The sequence below is a fragment of the Culex pipiens genome, chromosome 2 (assembly GCF_016801865.2).
Source record: "Culex pipiens pallens isolate TS chromosome 2, TS_CPP_V2, whole genome shotgun sequence".
Taxonomy (NCBI): domain Eukaryota; kingdom Metazoa; phylum Arthropoda; class Insecta; order Diptera; family Culicidae; genus Culex; species Culex pipiens.
This window is the reverse complement of record NC_068938.1, coordinates 80,722,900-80,742,094: the sequence shown is the minus strand read 5'-3', so window position 1 is coordinate 80,742,094 and position 19,195 is coordinate 80,722,900. Positions and strand designations below refer to the sequence as shown.

Genomic DNA, 19,195 nt, shown 5'->3' with positions numbered 1-19,195 from the left:
AAAAATTAGGTCACTTTATGTAAACGTACTAAGAAAAATGTGAAATGCAGATTTCACTGTATTTATGGATCCGTTTACTAGATTTAAGATGAAAACCCTTCCTAAAAGCTGTAAATCGACGTTAAAGTGGTGATAAAGCAGCCCGATAATATCGCATGCTGTTCCCCTGAGTAGTTCTCTAAATTTGTTTTTATATATTAATTTGGAGGAAATTATTCTTTAGGTCCTAATAAGCCATTTTGCATCATTGGATTCTCTACACTAGTCTCCATAAAAATTTGACGACTTTCCAAAGAAAAGAGCTTAACAAATACAGTGGACTCTCTCGTTGTCGATATTGAAGGGACCGTCGAGAGCAGGAGGTATCAAAGCATAGAACGAAAAATCAAAGCATGCTACTTGATGGGACTGAAAAATTTATTGACGGCTGGAACAACATTGATATCGAGGAGATCGACAGCCAGAGAGTCGACTGTATTCGAAAATCTGTATCTTGAGGATTTTCTGATCAATTTGGTGTATCCAGCAAAGTTGTAGGTTATGATAAGGATCAGGACTTAGGATGGAAAAAGTAGGTAAGCGGAAAAGAAATTCACCCAATTTAAAATAATAGTATTTTCTGGAAAGCATCGAAATTCACCAAGAACAAAATTTTCAATAGTTTCCATGCCAATGTTAAATAAAAATAATAAAGTATACATTTAAAAAGCAATATAATACAATACAATCTAGGGTAATTCTCCGCCAACTCATACAGCAGTAAGTGACGAATTACCTCTCTAGGTTAAAGTCACGTTAATAAAATAAACAACAACAACATACAGCAGTTGCCCCGACACCTCTTCGATTTGCGTGAAACTTTGTCCTAAGGGGTAACTTTTGTCCGTGATCACGAATCCGAGGTCCGTTTTCGATATCTCGTGATGGAGGACCCCTTCAATTTTAGAACATGCGAAAAAGAGGTGTTTTTCAATCATTTGCAGCCTGAAACGGTGATGAGATAGAAATTTGGTGTCAAAGGGACTTTATGTTAAATTAGACGCTAATTTTATGGCGTACTCAGAATACCGAAAAAACGTGTTTTTCATCGAAAAAAACACTAAAAAATTTAAAAATTCTCCCATTTTCCGTTACATGACTGTAACAATTTTTGGAACATGTTATTTTATGGGAAATTTAGTGTACTTTTCAAATCTTCATTAAACCAGAAGGGTCATTTTTTCTTGTTGAACAAAATTTTTCATTTTTAAATTTCGTGTTTTTTTAACTTTGCAGGGTTATTTTTTAGAGTGTAATAATGTTCTACAAAGTTATAGAGCAGACAATTACAAAAATTAAGGAGTTTGCTTAAAAACATCACGAGTCATCGCAATTTTACAAAAAAAAAGTTTTGACAAAATTTTAAATCGAAAAATTTTGTTCTAAATGAAAAAATTACCCTTCTGGTTTAATGTAGATTTGAAAAGTATACTTAAATTTCCCATAAAATGGCATGTTCCAAAAAATTTAACAGTCAAATAACGGATAATGGGAGAGTTTTTAAAACTTTTTTAGTGTTTTTTTTTTTTTTGGTGAAAAATACGTTTTTTCGGAATTCTGAGTACGCCATAAAGTAAGCGTCTAATTTTACATAAAAGTTTCTTTGACACCAAATTTCTATCTCATCACCGTTTCAGGCTGCAAATTATTGAAAAACACCTCTTTTTTCGCATGTTCAAAAATGGAAGGGGTCGTACCGCCCCTCCGTCACGAGATATCGAAAAACGGACCTCGGACAAAGTTTCACGAAAGTCGAAGAGGGGTCGGGGCAACTGCTGTGTGAGTTGTCGGAAAACTACCCTATTAGGATGATAGGATTTGTTGTTTAAATAACAAAAAATAATAACAAATCCTGTTATAAATAATATAAAATGTTATTGTCTTAGCATTTTCAAATATCATACAATGTTATTCCTAAGTTATTTCCGTCGGTTCGGGTTGGCCTTCAATTATCAATGCGACGCTGTCGTTCTAACTTGTCAAACGTCGTTTTTTGACGTTGCGAGCCCGGCCAGCTTTTCAAAAATATTTTCGAAAGTGGGCTAACGTGGATACGAATTTAAAAAAAAAATAATAACTGCGACTATTTTCCAAAAAAGTTACCTAAAAATGGATATCACTTGAAAAAGGTGCACTTTATCAAAATTTCTTAAAAGTTGGTATTTGATGTTCTCTTATGGGGGAAATATACCCATTTTAAGCCTAATAAGCGGTCGTGTTTGAATGATGCTGGATAATCTGGAAATTTACTAAAACCAAGTAAACCAACGAGTAGAGCAACTTTTTGTGAGCATTTCTGTTTAATTTCACTTTAATTAAAAGTTATTCTATTCCTTTAACAAGCATTTAAAAAAAATATTTCCAAAATGTATTCTAATCATAGAAGAATGCATTGGGCAACGCCCATTATTTATTTTCAGCTTAGTTCTTTTTACTTCCAGCTCACTTTTGGGAAAGTAATTAGTTTCACTATGATAGTCTTTGATATTATAAAAAGTGTGTACCATAATTCTGCTTAAATCTTTAGTTTTATTTCTCTTCGCACCTTTGCATGGACTCGTCACTCTTTCTTATTCCACCAACCATCACACCGACCGACCGACGTCAGTCTCAACTACTTGGCTCATTCGATCGGGTTCGTTCTCAACTCGCTGCACCGACTACACTTACCGCTCATCATCGCCGCCGTGACGCTCAAAGTTTACTCAACACGCTCCGACTCCGACTCAACTCAACCCGACTCAGTCGACGAGAGAACGCGAGCCGATTAAGATTGTTTCGTTTTTCGTTTCCAAGGTACCGTTTCGCGAGGGATTCGTGGTGAGTCATGGCCCGGAGAGTGACTTCCCAAAAAGTCATCCCGAAGCATTGCGCGCCCTAATCCGGACGACGACGACGCCGATTTGACGCGACGCGTGGATCAGGCGTGTGACGCGACGCGCCACGGGGCGCTAATTGGAGAAGCAAATTTGGGCAGCTTTTCGATTTGTGGGATTAAGTGCATTGCCATTGAGGGGGAGAGATAGAGTGAGAAGAAAATAAACCAGTGACGTGATCAAACGGTGAAAATTTTTGCTGAAGAAAAACCCGAGAGCGAGAGTGAACGAGTGAAAATTATAAAAACAGCCAACAACAGATTGGCCGACGGCGGCCTAAAAATAAACATATTCTATATTTTGCTTCGATTTTTTCGTCGGTTTTTGGCTTGCGCGCTTAACCCCTCTGAAGAGATGGGTTCTGCGTTCAAGTCTCGGCAGCTGTGCAAAAAACAATAAAATAACACGCAAACACACGCTGTCAGAGGAAAAAACAGTATTGTGTAAATTCCGCGCCAACTTGAAACACTCTCTCAAGTCGTTGCACGAGTGTGTGGTTGATGTACACACAACAAAGTGTGTTCAACCTCCTTCAGAATAAGCACCGAACCCAATGTCAGTCGTGGAATGGATTAAAATTTCAAATTTTCCGCGGGCGATTGGCGGCCGGCGACCCACCTGATCAGGTTCCGGCCGTGTGGCGTACCGGCGTCGTGAAGGTCTGAAGGCTGGAAGTGATAGAATGTGACATAACTGGAAGGAGTTTGCAAGTCTAATGACGTCGTTGAGTCTCCACTGATGTGGTGGCTGCTAAATTTATTGATGACAATGATGATCAGGCTTATTGAGGCTAATATTGGGGATTCCCGGATCATAAGTGGCTTTCTAATATTTGTTTTTTTTTTTCAGGGAAACTTGTCGAACAAGTTTTTTTGTTTTAAGTTTAAATTTTGAAACTATAAATAGAATACGGAAGTTGAACATTTTTTGCGACCAATATTTCGATTTTTTGAAAAAAATCAGTATTGATTAAAAAATTCATAACACGATCAAAGATTTTTTGCACAACACGGAAACTTCTGAAAAGTTGGCATTTGATGTCCTCTAAAACATATCAAAAAATGAAAGCAAAAATAAAAATAGTGTTTTTTGCAAATCAAGTCTTAGTGACAAAAAGTTAAATAAAAAATCACCAATTTTTTTACCGTGTATAATTTTTTTCAGTGTAGTCTGTGTCGATACCTACAACTTTGCCGAAGACACCAAATCGATCAAAAATTCCTTCAAAAGATACAGATTTTTCGGATTAAAAAATACAAAAAAAATCGAATGACCGAAATTTGAGAGAACTGCTCAAAAGTAAGTATGTTACTAATTCGACGTAAGATTTGGAATATTCCCAAATCTACGATAAGTTGATGTTTCAATATAAAAGGTGAACAAACAACTGCAAAGCAACGTAAAATAGTCCAAAATTTCCATGTTGATTGCAGAAAACCGCGCTAATTTACTTACTTTTCTGCACAATTTATCTATTCTACTTGACATCACTATTTTAAGTTAAGTGATTGTAGATTTTTACAAAAATTACCCTTTTTACAACCTTCCGGTCTTTAGTGAAAACCGATTTTAGCAAATCTTTTGAAATATTTTACATATTTTCAATAGGGACTTAGGGGAACAGCTTCTAATTCCAGCGTGCCTCTAATGTTGGCTGATCAGAACTTAGACATTCAGTTAAAGCTAATTAAAAGCATTTTCAACTGAAATCGAGTGATAAATAGCTCAACAAAATTAGTTGTTTTAATAGTAAAAATCAGCTAATTGGATGGAGTTAGGAGCGAGTGCTTAACCTGCCAAACATACGAGAATTTCCCCTACTAGGCCCCAAGACGGATCGAATGAGATTATAGGGGAAGGTGGGGCAAGACGACCATATGGGGCAAGAGGAACAATCGCTCGTACGGTCGTAATTCCTACAATTTTGATTATTTCCAGTATGAGGCATTGTTGCTAGCAATGCAATTAGCTAATTCTACTACCACATAACCGCCAAAACGACTTAAACGCCACGGGACATAAGATTTAATGAAGTTGTTTTCAAAACTTATGTTTTCTTATAATATTTGGAAAGTTCAAAATAAGGCTTAGGGTTCGTTTGAAGGCCCATTAAATCAAAATGCTATTTTTCCTAGATCAGTAGTGTCCCTACCAATGACTTGCACCTATTATAAAGTATGATTTAACTTTTGGTTATTTTGGTAGAGAGCTTTTAAAAAGTCTTGTCCAGATGGGGCAAGTGTACCATATGGATTTTTAGTATGGACAAAATTACGGATTCCTGCAACAACATTGGGGGAATTATTGGGAAATAAATACATTAAAGTACTTAAAACTGATAAGCAATTGTTAAAAAAAAATTGTCCATACAAAATATAATGATATTATGAAATTTTACTTTTTGTCATCTGAGTAATAATTTTTATTTCGTAAAAACGACTAAATTATAACCAAAATATTATTATTTAATCTAAAAATGAAAGAAACGTTTCAAATACATTCTAATCTGATGTATCTAAGTGATAACAGTTCAATTGTTAGCAAATTAACATGTTGTCTCATGCATTGATCATCTTGCCCCAACAGGTTGTTCGTCTAGTTGAGTAGAACGTACGTAAAATCAAAAATTTGAAAATCATTTTTTTACATTGAAAACAGAATTTTTTTTAAACTTGTTCTATCAAAGTCTTAGTCAAGACCTGAAATAAGATGATTATAAAAAAATCCGACAGATTTTTTAACGTTTTTAATGGGTTGAACGAACATGCTTGTTACACTTGGCCCACTTTCCCCTAATGGTCAATATCCCCAGCCAGTCCGAAAATAATCTAGTTACAATTTTTTGATTAACATTTCAACACCAACACATTTAATCTGAATTTGATTCTGAGTTGATATGTATACGTGAAATAGGTCTAAAAATTTAGAAGTTCTTTATTCGAGTGATTTTATGGCCTTTCTTTTTATAGTGAGGAACGCAAAAAGTTGTAACACGTAATTTTTTGGGCGTAAGAATGATCTTCTACAATGATTTTTTCCAACACAATAATTTTCCAGACCCTTTTTGATGCCCTAAAATTAAAATTTTGTTCAAAGCAATTGAAATTTCTATGGCAATAAATATAGGAAAACACAAAAACAAATTTTAACAATAAAATCACGTTCAAATCATTATTTGCGAGACCTAGAACGCTGTTTATTTATTTAAATTATTTAAATTTTAAAAAAATATTTATGTAAAACCAAAAAAAATCATGATTGTTTTATATCTTTCCGTTTCACAAATAGTATGGATTGTCTTCTAAATGGTTTATTGCAAACCTTTTTTTTCTCATATTTTCAACTCATAATTGAAAGATATGAAGACATCATTTTTGATACAATGTTACATTCAAAGCAAATTATCACGTGGTTCACATAACTGTGATGCAATGTACTAATTCCCTCACTAAAGTTAGCATAGATTATCCATTTGATAAGATAAACAGCAGAACGCGCGTATCAATCCAATAAAACTTTCACATGAAATAAAAAACCTACACACATATCGACATGCCTGAGTGTGCGAGCTTATCGAAAGTGTGCGTGGCCTACTGTAAACGAAAAAAAACATGAATAAATCGTTTACCACGAAGCCGCGTTTGAGAACAAAGCCTACTGTTCGACTCGGTGGTCGTGGTGTGTATTCATGATTAACGATAACCGACAAGAAGAAGACTGCACTCTTCGATAAAACCCAAACAAGCATTACGAATGCACCGGGCTTTGTGAATACACCGTTCACTTGTGAATCAAAGCAAAAGCGTTTCACTTTTTCAGGTTAGTTTTTCTTGTGGGTTGATGGTTTGAATAAATTGCTGCAAACAAACAAGTCAAATGTTATTAAATTTAAAATGCCCATGCAAATACAAAATTTCAATATTTAGCTTTTTTTTGTTTTTGTTTATTTAGATAGTTAATTGTAATAGTGAAATTTTCACTCTTAAATTTGCACCAAACCGCCTCAAAACTTCATTATCAAGTGTCACTGCTCCGCGTCATACGACGTTTAACGAGTTTTAAATAAATTACTCAGGTGAGCAAGTAAACAAGACCTTGCACGGTCAAGAATAAGTCAGCTTGTGTCTGTTTTCTGTCAACTGACGGATGATACGATAAGGCAATCGTCGCACGTGTGTAATCTGCTGTTCATATGTTTTTTTTTTTTTGAATAATTTTAATGTTAGCAATAATTTATATTCTTTAAAATTTGCACATGTTTTTTTAAAGATTTTAGTTAAGAATCTCATACAAAGTTTAATTCAAATGTCTACTAAATATTACTAAATATCACAAACTAGCACACAAGTAACGAAGTCATGGTTGAGATAAAATAATGAAGGTAATTTTCACCAATCAGCTGATAAAACCCATTCTTGTGCAGCATTGTCCTCGGTCGCAAACATACATGGAAACATTTTCGGTTTGAATTCGTCACAACACAATAATATTAAACCACGACTGACGTCAGCACAGTAGTTAAAGGTGAACTTACGTGGATGACCAGGTTGATGATTAATAAATGAGATTTTTCAGTTTAGAAATCGATTAGTGTTTGTCAATTTGGCATAGGTGACGTAGCTCGATAGTTCGTTTAGAAATATTTGTTAATGTTTTAGAAAATTTAGAATTGACAAAATTACTAACACATGTTAAAGTTAAAATAGCTTTGATAGATTTTTTTGTTTTAATTTTTAGAATAAGCATTTGATAAACTTTATATTTGCATTTAATTTGCAGTGATTAACCGGCTCCAGTCATACTTATCCTAACTTTATCATGCATTCTTTGGCAAACTCAGCAGGGTGTAAAACCTGCAACGATTGGATAACGTTCTCTTGCATCAAGTTTTTGCACCGTTGGCAAACGATGTACGATAAAATAATTAGCAAATCAACTTGTTGCTGTGCTGTTGCATCTTGCCCAGAGTCTCGAGCGTCAATTACATCGCAGAGGTGCTCACAGATCAGCTCACACGAGGCTTAACTTGCAGGTAAAGCTCGATAAAAAAAAAGATAAACACAGTCCATTTTCCAACTCAGCAACTTATTTTGTTCCACTTGGCTGAGATTTGCTTGTTGTTGTGGATGCTACTACACCCTTGGATAGTTTATTGACGCTTTTATTGCACAAAGGGGGAAAGATTAACAGCGTTTGCCCCCTGGGGGGAAGACCTTTTCTTCTGAATACTTTTCCATTATAGTGCAATTTTCTGTTGTTGAAATTGTGCACCTTTTATCACAATTTTGCTTTAATTTCATTATGTTCAACCATTAACAAGATATTTAAATTTTGTTAGTTGTGGTCTATAATCAAAATTATTATGTTTAATTTTAAAAAAAGGTTTACAATTTTCAAATTGAAGAAATAAAACTTTATTGTCAATAGAAGGGAAATTTAATGTACTTTTCAAATCTACACCATCTCATAAGATTACTCTCTTTTTTCATTGAAAACAATATTTTTCATTTTGACATTTCGTATTTCTTGCAAGGTTTTTTTAAATTAATTTTTGACCATGATTCTCTAAGGTTTTTTTTAATAAATAAGGCTATTACATATGCCCCCCTCCCTTCTTCAAAACCAGGCTGAAAAATCAGAGGAAATTCAAGTACAATAAGCTGAAATCAATTTCAATTGCATTCTCCTGCGTTTTGAATCATTTTAAGCATATTTGGGTTTATTCAAAAACCTTTTGTTTTGCCTTTCTTACAAAAGAAAGGTTTAAGGTTTGCTTTTGGAAAAACGCTTTTTTCAGAAATCTAAAAAAATTCGTGCACGGCGAGGATTCGTCCCAGGAAAAAATCCTATTACTAAATTGAAGGTTTAGATGCGCTCTTTCGATTGAATTTTGGCCCGAAACCCGGAACTCAAAGTCTGAATTACGAGCTCTTTTTCTGAAATACATGGCCGATGTCTGTATCCGCTCTTAAAAATTTGTGTCTTCCATCACTGGAAAACCGCTCGTGAAACCCACAATTTTTAAAAGCCAGATCTGTAGCCGTGGGGTCGGAGACGAACATTTTATTTTTCGATTCACAATTTTCGACCAGTAAATGTGGTCAAAGCCATTTTTAGAGGTATTTTTTGGACTATTTTACAGATAACACTATCAAATTTAAAGAATTCAGTTTCAAACAAAAAGCCATTCGAAAATATGCGCCATAAACTGTTTGGGCCCAAAATTTGAAGCTTTTCCAAAATGTATTTCCAGAGATATAGCGATTTTAGTGTTTTTCGTCTTGTTTTTACCCTATTTTTTCCTATTAAATTTTTGGATTTATACAAAATCATATATTGAACATCAAATTCGAAGTCCCGGCTCGTTCTCGCTCGAAAGCTCGACAAGTCGTCAAGTCGAAGCTTCAACGCCAGCGCTTTTACGCTTGCGCGTTTTACGCTGCGCGTGAAAGTGTTCTTTCTGGCTTCTCATAATTGATCGACAAAGTGCAATTGCGATACATATTTTTTTAAGTTAATCATAGACTAACATTATAGACTGAGTACCCTTTATTTTTTTCTAATAATGTCAATCCAATATGTTTTTCTTAATTAAATTTAAATGTCTTGCGACAAATAATGTACTTCTGAAATTAAAAAAAAATGGCATTTGAGGTTAACCCTTAAAAGATTCGAAGCTTTAGGTAAAATTCTCACTGGATGGTATCATTATGTTTTTGAAAAAATAATTGCACCAAAATATATCTCGGAGTTTCATCATTTTGTAAGAAAGGCTCTATTTCACCTCTGGTGATATTAAATCGGGTTTTTTTTTGTAAATTTTCGATGTACAGTACAGCAAAAAGTTTTCCATTTCGCTAAAAAAAAGTTTTCTTCCTAATTTACATTTTATGGATATCATTAGTTTCTATAAATTTTAGTCAACTAAACTAGTTTAAAATGCAAATGTTCAAACTTTCGCTTGTTATTTCAATTTTATTTTTTTAGCATTTTTACAGAACAAACAGACCCGAAGAACAAATCCAAAAACAAGTAGTGAAATTTTGTAAAAATAGTTCAAAAGATGAAAACGAAAAAAAAACTTCTGACAAACGTCAAATTTTCGGCAACAAGAAATTTCACGTCCAAACTCATTATCAATAAAAGGCGTTTAAATCATTTTAGAAAACAATAGTTTAGGGACAACAGATCTTACAAAACATAAAAGTAATGGAAACAAATGATGTTTCGATTTTTTTTATTTATTGCAAGTTTTATGTCCCTCAACTTGTGAACCATAGTCGAGTGGAAGAGGGCACAACATTAAACAATGTTAAAAACCAGGCATGCTTTTCACATTTGAATGAAAATAGTACTTTATGCAACAAGTTGCAAAAAGAGGATTTTTTCAGCACGAGTCGTACATTTATCCAACGAGGTTTACCGAGTTAGATAAATACGACGAGTGATGAAAAATCAAGTTTTGCAACGAGTTCCATACAACGTTTTTTGCAATTCCGAAAAACACCCTTTGGACAGAATTATAGGACAAATGTCCTTGCATTGAGTCAATGAATCGCTCAAATCAAAAAAAAAATGTTGAAAAGTATAACTTTTCCTAACAAGTGCTGAAAAGTAGAAATTTTCAGCATTTGTTTTGAAATGGGTTACTATTCGATTCTGTTATTTTTGGTACAGAAAAGTAGGCTAAATATAAAATTTTCGTTAATACTGTTTATTTATAAGATCATTCCAAACATGCTAAATAATTAATTTATAAAAAACTTTCATACTGTTTTCAATTAATGAGATATATGTATATATTATTTTTTAATACTTTTTATAAGTTTCTAGAAAAATCTTTGCTTTTGTAAGTTTTCAAAATATTTGCATTTTATTTTATAATCCATTTTGAAAAATAAGTGTTAAGGCCTTTCTTGACAGAAAGTCTCTTTCTCAAAAACTAGTTCCAAAAGAACTATAGTTGATCTATCGTCAAATGTTGTCTTTTCAATTTGTTTTTGAGTCATGCCTTTAATCGTTGTACTTATAAGTTTAAACATGAACAGATATTCAATCTGGATTTTTTTATTTAACACCTAAACTCCCAAGCTCAAAAAGGGGGGAATTTCCACTCAAATTACTAATTTTCTTGAGCTTGGGAGTTTAGGTGTTAAGGTGCTTGTTTATAAGTATCATTTTTTGTTATAAATTCAAGACAATATTAAAATAAAAATAAATCACCCGAGCCGATAACAATTTTATTTTTTTCAAATTGTTTTTTCGTTTTTTGCTTTAAAATTGTCTCATGGAATCTGCAAAAAATGGGACCATATCAGAGCGTGGAGGAGTCTGTTTAAATAATATTTTGGAGATTTTTTGCAAAGTGCTTAATGCAGACAAAATAATTCTAAAATAAATCTTATTCAAAAACAATTGACCGGTCGTTTAAAAAATACTGTTAGGGGAATATGGGGCAAAACGCCACTGGGCATAAGATTGAATCAAGTTTTTTTCAAAACCTTTGTTTTCTTATAATATTTGGAATGTACAAAATAAGGCTTAGGGTTCGTTTTAAGGCTCATTTTATCAAAATGCTATTTTTCCTAGATCAGTAGTGTCTCTACCAATGATTTGCACCTATTATAAAGTATGATTTAACTTTTGGTTATTTTTGTTGAGAGCTTTTAAAAAATCATGTTCAGGTGGGGCAAGTGTACCATATGGATTTTTAGTATGGAAAAAATAACGAATTGCTGCAACAACATATTTTATTGTGAAATAAAAACATAAAAGTATTTAAAAAATGATAAACAATTGTTGAAAAAAAATTCCATACAAAATATAGTGATATCATGAAAATTTACTTTTTATCATCTAAGTTACAGTTTTTTTTTTCGTAAATCGATCAAATTTTTAGTAAAATATTATTTTTTTAATCTAAAAATTAAAGAAACGTCTCAAATACATTCTAATCTGATGTATCTAAGTGACAACAGTTCAATTGTTAGCAAATTAATATGTTGTTTCATGCATTGTTCCTCTTGCCCCAACGGGTTGTTCGTCTTGCCCCACTAGTTGAGTAGAACGTACGGAAAATCAATAATTTTCTAATCAATTTTGCCTTCCTCACTGAGGTAAGGCTATAATCCTGCTCTAAAAATGAACTTTTTATTAAAAGCTCGAAGACCCACCTTCATATATACATATCGACTCAGAATCGAAAACTGAACAAATGTCTGTGTGTGTGTATGTGTGTGTGTGTGTATGTATGTATGTGTTCAAAAATCTTGCCAAGTTTTCTCAGCACTGGCTGAACCGATTTTGATCGAACCAGTTGCATTCGAATTGGTTTAGGGTCCCATACATCGCTATTGAATTGTTTGAAGTTTCGATAAGTAGTTCAAAAGTTATGTATAAAAATGTGTTTTCACATATATCCGGATCTCAATTATATGCATGTAAACGATGTCCGGATCCATCATCCGACCCATCGTTATTTAGATAATCAAGAGACCTTTCCAACGAGTCCACAACATCGAAGATCTGGCAACCCTGTCTCGAGTTATGACCACTTAAGTGATATTTATGTACTTTTTTGAAGCCGGGTCTAACTTAAATGCATGTAAACGATGTCCGGATCCATCATCCGACCCATCGTTGGTTAGGTAATCGAGAGACCTTTCCAACGAGTCCACAACATCGAAGATCTGGCAACCCTGTCTCGAGTTATGACCACTTATGTGATATTTATGTACTTTTTTGAAGCCGGATCTCACTTAAATGTATGTAAACGATATCCAGATCCATCATCCGACCCATCGTTGTTTAGGTTATCAAGAGACCTTTCCAACGAGTCCACAACATCGAAGATCTGGCAACCCTGTCTCGAGTTATGACCACTTATGTGATATTTATGTACTTTTTTGAAGCCGGATCTCACTTAAATGTATGTAAACGATATCCAGATCCATCATCCGACCCATCGTTGTTTAGGTTATCAAGAGACCTTTCCAACGAGTCCACAACATCGAAGATCTGGCAACCCTGTCTCGAGTTATGACCACTTATGTGATATTTATGTACTTTTTTGAAGCCGGGTCTAACTTAAATGCATGTAAACGATGTCCGGATCCATCATCCGACCCATCGTTGTTTAGGTTATCAAGAGACCTTTCCAACGAGTCCACAACATCGAAGATCTGGCAACCCTGTCTCGAGTTATGACCACTTATGTGATATTTATGTACTTTTTTGAAGCCGGGTCTAACTTAAATGCATGTAAACGATGTCCGGATCCATCATCCGACCCATCGTTGTTTAGGTTATCAAGAGACCTTTCCAACGAGTCCACAACATCGAAGATCTGGCAACCCTGTCTCGAGTTATGACCACTTATGTGATATTTATGTACTTTTTTGAAGCCGGGTCTAACTTAAATGCATGTAAACGATGTCCGGATCCATCATCCGACCCATCGTTGTTTAGGTTATCAAGAGACCTTTCCAACGAGTCCACAACATCGAAGATCTGGCAACCCTGTCTCGAGTTATGACCACTTAAGTGATATTTATGTGCTTTTTTGAAGCCGGATCTCACTTCAATGTATGTGAACGATGTCCGGAACCATCATCCAACCCATCGTTGGTTAGGTAATCAAGAGACCTTTCAAACATAATAGAAAATCTGGCAACCCTGTCTCGAGTTATGACAACTTAAGTTATATCTGTGTACTTATTTTTCTGGACCTAAAAGAATAGCTGAAAAATGTGTCCAAACCACTCATATTACCCATTGTTGGTAAAAAGTGAGGAAGGCATCAACCACACAGGTGGATTAAGTTAGTTTTTTACATTAAAAACTGGATTTTTTAAAAACTTGTTGTCTTTGGTGACACAATTAAAGACGAAGCACTAGCGTTTCCCAAAAAAAAGTCGAGGAAATCAATGTGCTCAGTTCTCAAATGATAGATATTCATGTTGGAAGCAACTCTCTCATACATGCAAATTTTCGGAAAAATCGTTTACCATGTTCCCTGAGCATTTTTTTAAGTCAGTTTTTTCTACAATTTCACCAAATCTGCTTAGAAAAAAGGAAAATCTTAAAATTTACAAATAGCCTTTACCAAAAAGGTCTGTGGTCTGTGGTCCAATAAAAAAGTTAATGTATCGATTTGGTTTTTTAAAACCTTGTTTTCACTTTCCTGGCAGCTTTTAAGTTTAAAAATACGAGTTTTGCTTTTCTTTTGAGGAGCGGCCGTGGCTGACTGGTTACGGTGTTCGCTTTGTAAGCGAATTGTTCTGGGTTCTCGATGCCCATCTGCTCCCAACGAGAAAGTTAAGAACACATGAATTTGAAATGATAAATATGAACGAAAAATCAAAGTCGCTCGAGGCGGGGTTCGATCCCCCGTCCTTTGGATTGGTAAGCAAAAATGCTAACCACTAGGCCATGACGACTTGGTGAGCGTGGACTGGAATTAGGAATACTGTTACAGAGAGCGAGTTGTGGCGCTTTAACCACGGCAAATAGTGTCCAGGGCATTCGTGGAAATACAATGTCCCATCCCAGAGGGTCCCGGAGTACCAAACCTTCTTAGCATGGTGCTCCCAACGAATACAACCAAATCTCGGAGCGTATGGTGGTGTGTCCTCACGCTTCTTCCTCCCCTGTCGATTCAGAATTGTGTTGTTGTTCGAACACTCAGTGCTCAAACTCAACCCAATTACGAGTCATCTCTGCGATACGGCTTTACGCAGTAGGCCTGGCCGCTTTAACGCTTGTGATGTTTCAATGCATTTCAATGCAATGGCGCACTACAAATGTTAATAAATGACAAGAAGAGTGCTAGGCGTCATCTAACCTAAGGCACTCTCCAGGATCCCTTCGAAAGATTGGCTGCGCTAGGGTCTGATTAGATGATTAGATTAGACGAGTTTTGCTTTTCTTTCTTTTTAATCTTTCCCCTCGGTATTGAACACAAAAATTTCCTCATCTGAACGAATACATGCATCTTTTAGGAAATTTTCCGACGAAGATTTTTGTCTCAGCAACTTTGCAGTTTCATCAACTTTGAGCTGAGATATTCCAGTTTTTGTGAAGAAAGAATATTGAATTTCCAAAAATGTTGAAAATTCTCATCTTTGTCATACAACATTAAAGGAAACTAAACCCTAGTTTGAGGTGAGGCTATATCGCATCTGTTTTTAACATAATTAGTTCATCCTCTAATACTTAGGCCTCCTTTTGTTGTTTTCTCATGGTCATTGAATTACTTTTAGTAAATATCTCATGTTTAGAGCATTTCGTATTTGAGCAAATCGATGCACGTTTGCTGCGTTTCCATCGATACAGAAAAAAAACCAAATTAATTTTATATCAAATATAAGATTCATTGGATTTTTGAAAAGCACACAACAATAATTTCAGGCTTATTGATTTTTTAACCCTTAGATGCCCTCTATGCTCTATGCATTGAAAAAAAATGATTTTTTGCCATTTAAAAAAAACAAACTCCACAACTCGAAGAGTCTAAAGAATACTAGCAATCGCAGTCAAGCGGCGTTTTTATCACCCATCTTAAAAAAAATCCCATTACTAATCACATTCCGCTACCAAAAAACACCTAAAATGTGATCACCACATTTCCCATCAAGTTACATAAAGCTTACGGTGGTAATGGCGCTAATCAACACCACACGTCCTGGTCTTCACCAACAACGTCGGTCTCCGCCTCAACAGGTAGACCTTTTTACCGCCCCAAACCAAAGTTTGCACTGATAAGGTGTTCCAGGGCCTACGTTTACACAGTACATGCCAACCTGATAAGATATCGCGTACCAACTCGGAGCGAGAGATACCCATAGTTGCGACGATCTGTACCAAGAAGTGGGCCGCGTGATTTCGAATTCGCTTGGACTTACAATGTGTTTGTGGACTGCACTGGCCGCGCGAAATTATCATCCAAGATTTATAACATCCTCATTTCGTCGTTGTGTGTTCTAGGGGCAAAACTTGTCGAATTAACATCCAGCTGCTAAAATTCCAGCCGGACCACAGATGAGTGCAATTTAAGTGTCAAAAGCTTGCGCGAGGGAAGAAACAAACAAGTCAGAAGTGGCAGAAGAAAAAAAAAGTTCAAGTCCGGAAATCAGTGAAGTCACCTCATGTCGTCGTACGGATACGCCACTGCGGAGCGCAGCGGCAGCACCAACTCCGTCTACGACTACCCGGAGCACCTGAACCCGTTCTACGAGGACGAGAACCACAAGCGGCTGCGCTTCTGGCACTTTGGTGGCCACCGGTCCGACAAGCCCAAGTCCGAGCGCCGGGGCAGCCTGGTCAGCATCCGTGATGGCCTGCGCGATATGTGGTAAGTATGGCGAAGCCGGGTTTAATTGGGTTATTTATTGCACAAATTCGTGGCACGTTTTCGCGACACTTGCCGGCGTTTATGTTTCAAATTTGCCCGCAAACGTGACAATTGACGGTCGGAGAAGTGAGCCGACGACGACGTGTGGAGAGGAACCTCCCGCGCTGGACACATTCTAGACAGATCGATGTTGGTGGTGTGGTCTCTTGACCCAAAATTCTTTTTTTTTGAAGCTAGGCTCGGATATTCGGTTGGTAAACTTTACACAGACAGAATATCTTAGGACTAAAAACGAGTTTCATCAATTAACATTTGACCAAATTATATCGAAATCAATGTGTTTATTAAAAATTACGACTGTAGAACACAACTACAACGCGCAAATGATGTGGATAGACAGCTACGAAGCGGGACTGGGTTGACTGGATTGGACTCTGAAGTAAATAATATATAAATAAATAATAAATATGGAAGGCGCAAATGAAACGTGGTGTCACTTTTTTGGAGGGGGACACTTTGGCTGGTTTGCTGAATATGAACAGAACACCCACTCCGCAATCTACCCTGCGCTGGATTGAACCCGTACGGGGGTGATGACGCGGCGATGATGGAATGGAGATTGCAGTTTGAAAATAATTTCCAGATTTGTCAGAATGATGAAGCAATTTGAAAAGTTTCGATGGCCAACTGATACAGCTGAAAATTTTCAATAATGTCGTGGTAAATATTGCCCCCATGGCACATTGATTGTATTGAAAAAGTAATCGAGAATTATAGGGGCAAGTGTAACAAGCTAAAGAAATGCTCGTTAAACCCCGTTGAAATGTAGAAAATCTGTCGATTTTTTTGATAATCATCTTATTTCAGGTCTGACTAAAAATCCAGTTTTGCATCATAAAATATTTATTTTAAAATTATTTATTCTCAGTACGCTCTACTCAACTAGTAGGGCATAAAGACAATTCATAAAACAATATGTTAATTTTCTTACAATTGAACTGTTAACACTTAAACACATCAGATTAGAATGTATTTGAAACGTTTCTTTCATGATTATGTGAAATAATAATGATTCGCTTTTTCAAAAAAAAATATATATTCAAAAGATAAATGGTAAGTTTTAACATTATGTATTTATTTTGCAGGGCAATTATTATATAATTTTTACCAGGTTTTAAGAACTTTTACGTATTTATTTCCAAAAAAAACTTGTTGTTTGTTCCATACTTAAAATCATATGGTACACTTGCCCCACCTATACAAGTTTTTTAAAAGCTTTTAACAAAATCATGTTTTGCCTGTCTAATATTTTTTATATCTTTCCATACTCTTTTTTCAATTTAGACTTGTTTTCACATTTGTTGTTATAAATTAATATTATTACCCATGAAAAATTGAAAATGTTTAGTCAGAAAAATAGCACAAAATTACCTTCTTGTTATGACTTTTTTTATGAGAAAAATGCATATAAAACAAGTCAAACTTGTAATTAAAAAGGTCCAGGTGGTTATGTTACTCATGACCAAAATGACAAATATATACTGTTCTATTACCATTTTTATTTTTTGTAGGGACCGTTTCTATGAACAAAGAAGCTATTTTGTGTCTCCATACAATTTTGGCTGCTTTGGCTTTTTCAAAAGTGGTACGTAAATATTGAAACAGCTGTAACTTTTGAGTGAATTTTCTGATCAATTTGGTGTATTCGGCAAAGTTGTAGGTATTGTTGTGGACTATTGAGAAAAAAATAGGTACACGGAAAAAAATTATCAAATCAGGTCCAAAAATTGAATATTACGCCCATTTAAAATGCTAGTTTTGATTTAATTTTTTTCAAAATATTTTTTTGCGAAGAGATCGGAAAATTTCACGAATGTTTCATGTTGTTTGGGTAAGACTTAGGAAACTTCAATTTTCATGTTTCTTTTTCTTTAAGCCGCTGTATCTCAGCAACCAGAGGTCCAATCTTCAATGTCTCTTAGACAATTTCATAAAAAAAATCTGAACTTTAAAAAAAAAAATATTTTTGGAAATGTTCACTCATGGACACTATTTTAAAAAATCAAAAAACTGCAAATATTTCGCCAAATCAAACTTTCGGAGGCTTTATCTTGAAAACAGAGCCCTTTATCAAAAAATCTATAAAGTACTTTTTGATTGAAAATTCAATTTTACATAAAAAATTACGTCAAATTTGTTTTTGCATGAAATTTCGATTTTTTTTCCAAAAATCACTAAACATCAAAAAATTATAGCTCGGCGGCAGATTTTTTGACTATGATTCTTTATGGCTCAAAAGTTGCGAGTTTTTGTCCCGTGAAACATATCAAAAATTTTCGAAAATCAAAAAATATGTATTTTGAAAAATTGAGTTTTTGTGAAAAAAAGTTGATAAGAAATCCGATATTTTTTCCCGTGTACCTATTTTTCTCAAAAGTCCTCAACAATACCTACAACTTTGCCCAAGACACCAAATTGATCAGAAAAATCACTCAAAAGTTACAGCTGTTTGAATATTTACGTACCATTTTTGAATGGACAGCATCCAAAATTGTATGGAGACTTGTATGGGTGAACCAATTATACAAAATAGCTTCTTTGGTCATAGGTAAGGTCCCTACAAAGTTTAAGAAAAATCAAAAGAATTGCTCACCAGTGTTGAAATATCATTTTTATAAGAAAAACAATGCAGTTTGATACTCATATTGCCATACCCATAAGCTTGCGACGGTTACGCGCTACATCATTATACAATTTCGGATTGACACTGCACTAGCGAAGTTTGTTTGTAGAGAGTTAAATAGAATAAAGATTTCGTAGGATTTTAATCAGATTATTAATACGTAAAGATTTAATTCTACAACCATTTTTTATTAACCTCGTGCAAACCCAGTAAACTAAATTACTCTCGTTTAATATTTTATTCGGA

General features: G+C 34.9%; 1 protein-coding gene across 2 annotated transcripts in view; it reads left to right on the top strand.

The window, feature by feature from the left end:
• Positions 1-2,689: 2,689 nt before the first annotated feature.
• Positions 2,690-19,195, top strand: part of LOC120418290 (cyclin-dependent kinase 12) — a 34,419-nt gene continuing 17,913 nt past the window's right edge. Inside the window, exons 1-2 of one of the 2 annotated variants that reach the window (XM_039580618.2) lie at positions 2,690-2,835; positions 15,900-16,266. In XM_039580618.2, coding sequence (XP_039436552.1) covers positions 16,061-16,266 — 206 coding nt within the window. In that variant the 5' untranslated portion in view covers positions 2,690-2,835; positions 15,900-16,060. Of the gene's footprint in view, positions 3,102-15,899; positions 16,267-19,195 lie in introns of both variants that reach the window. The other variant, XM_039580619.2, reaches the window with a different exon arrangement.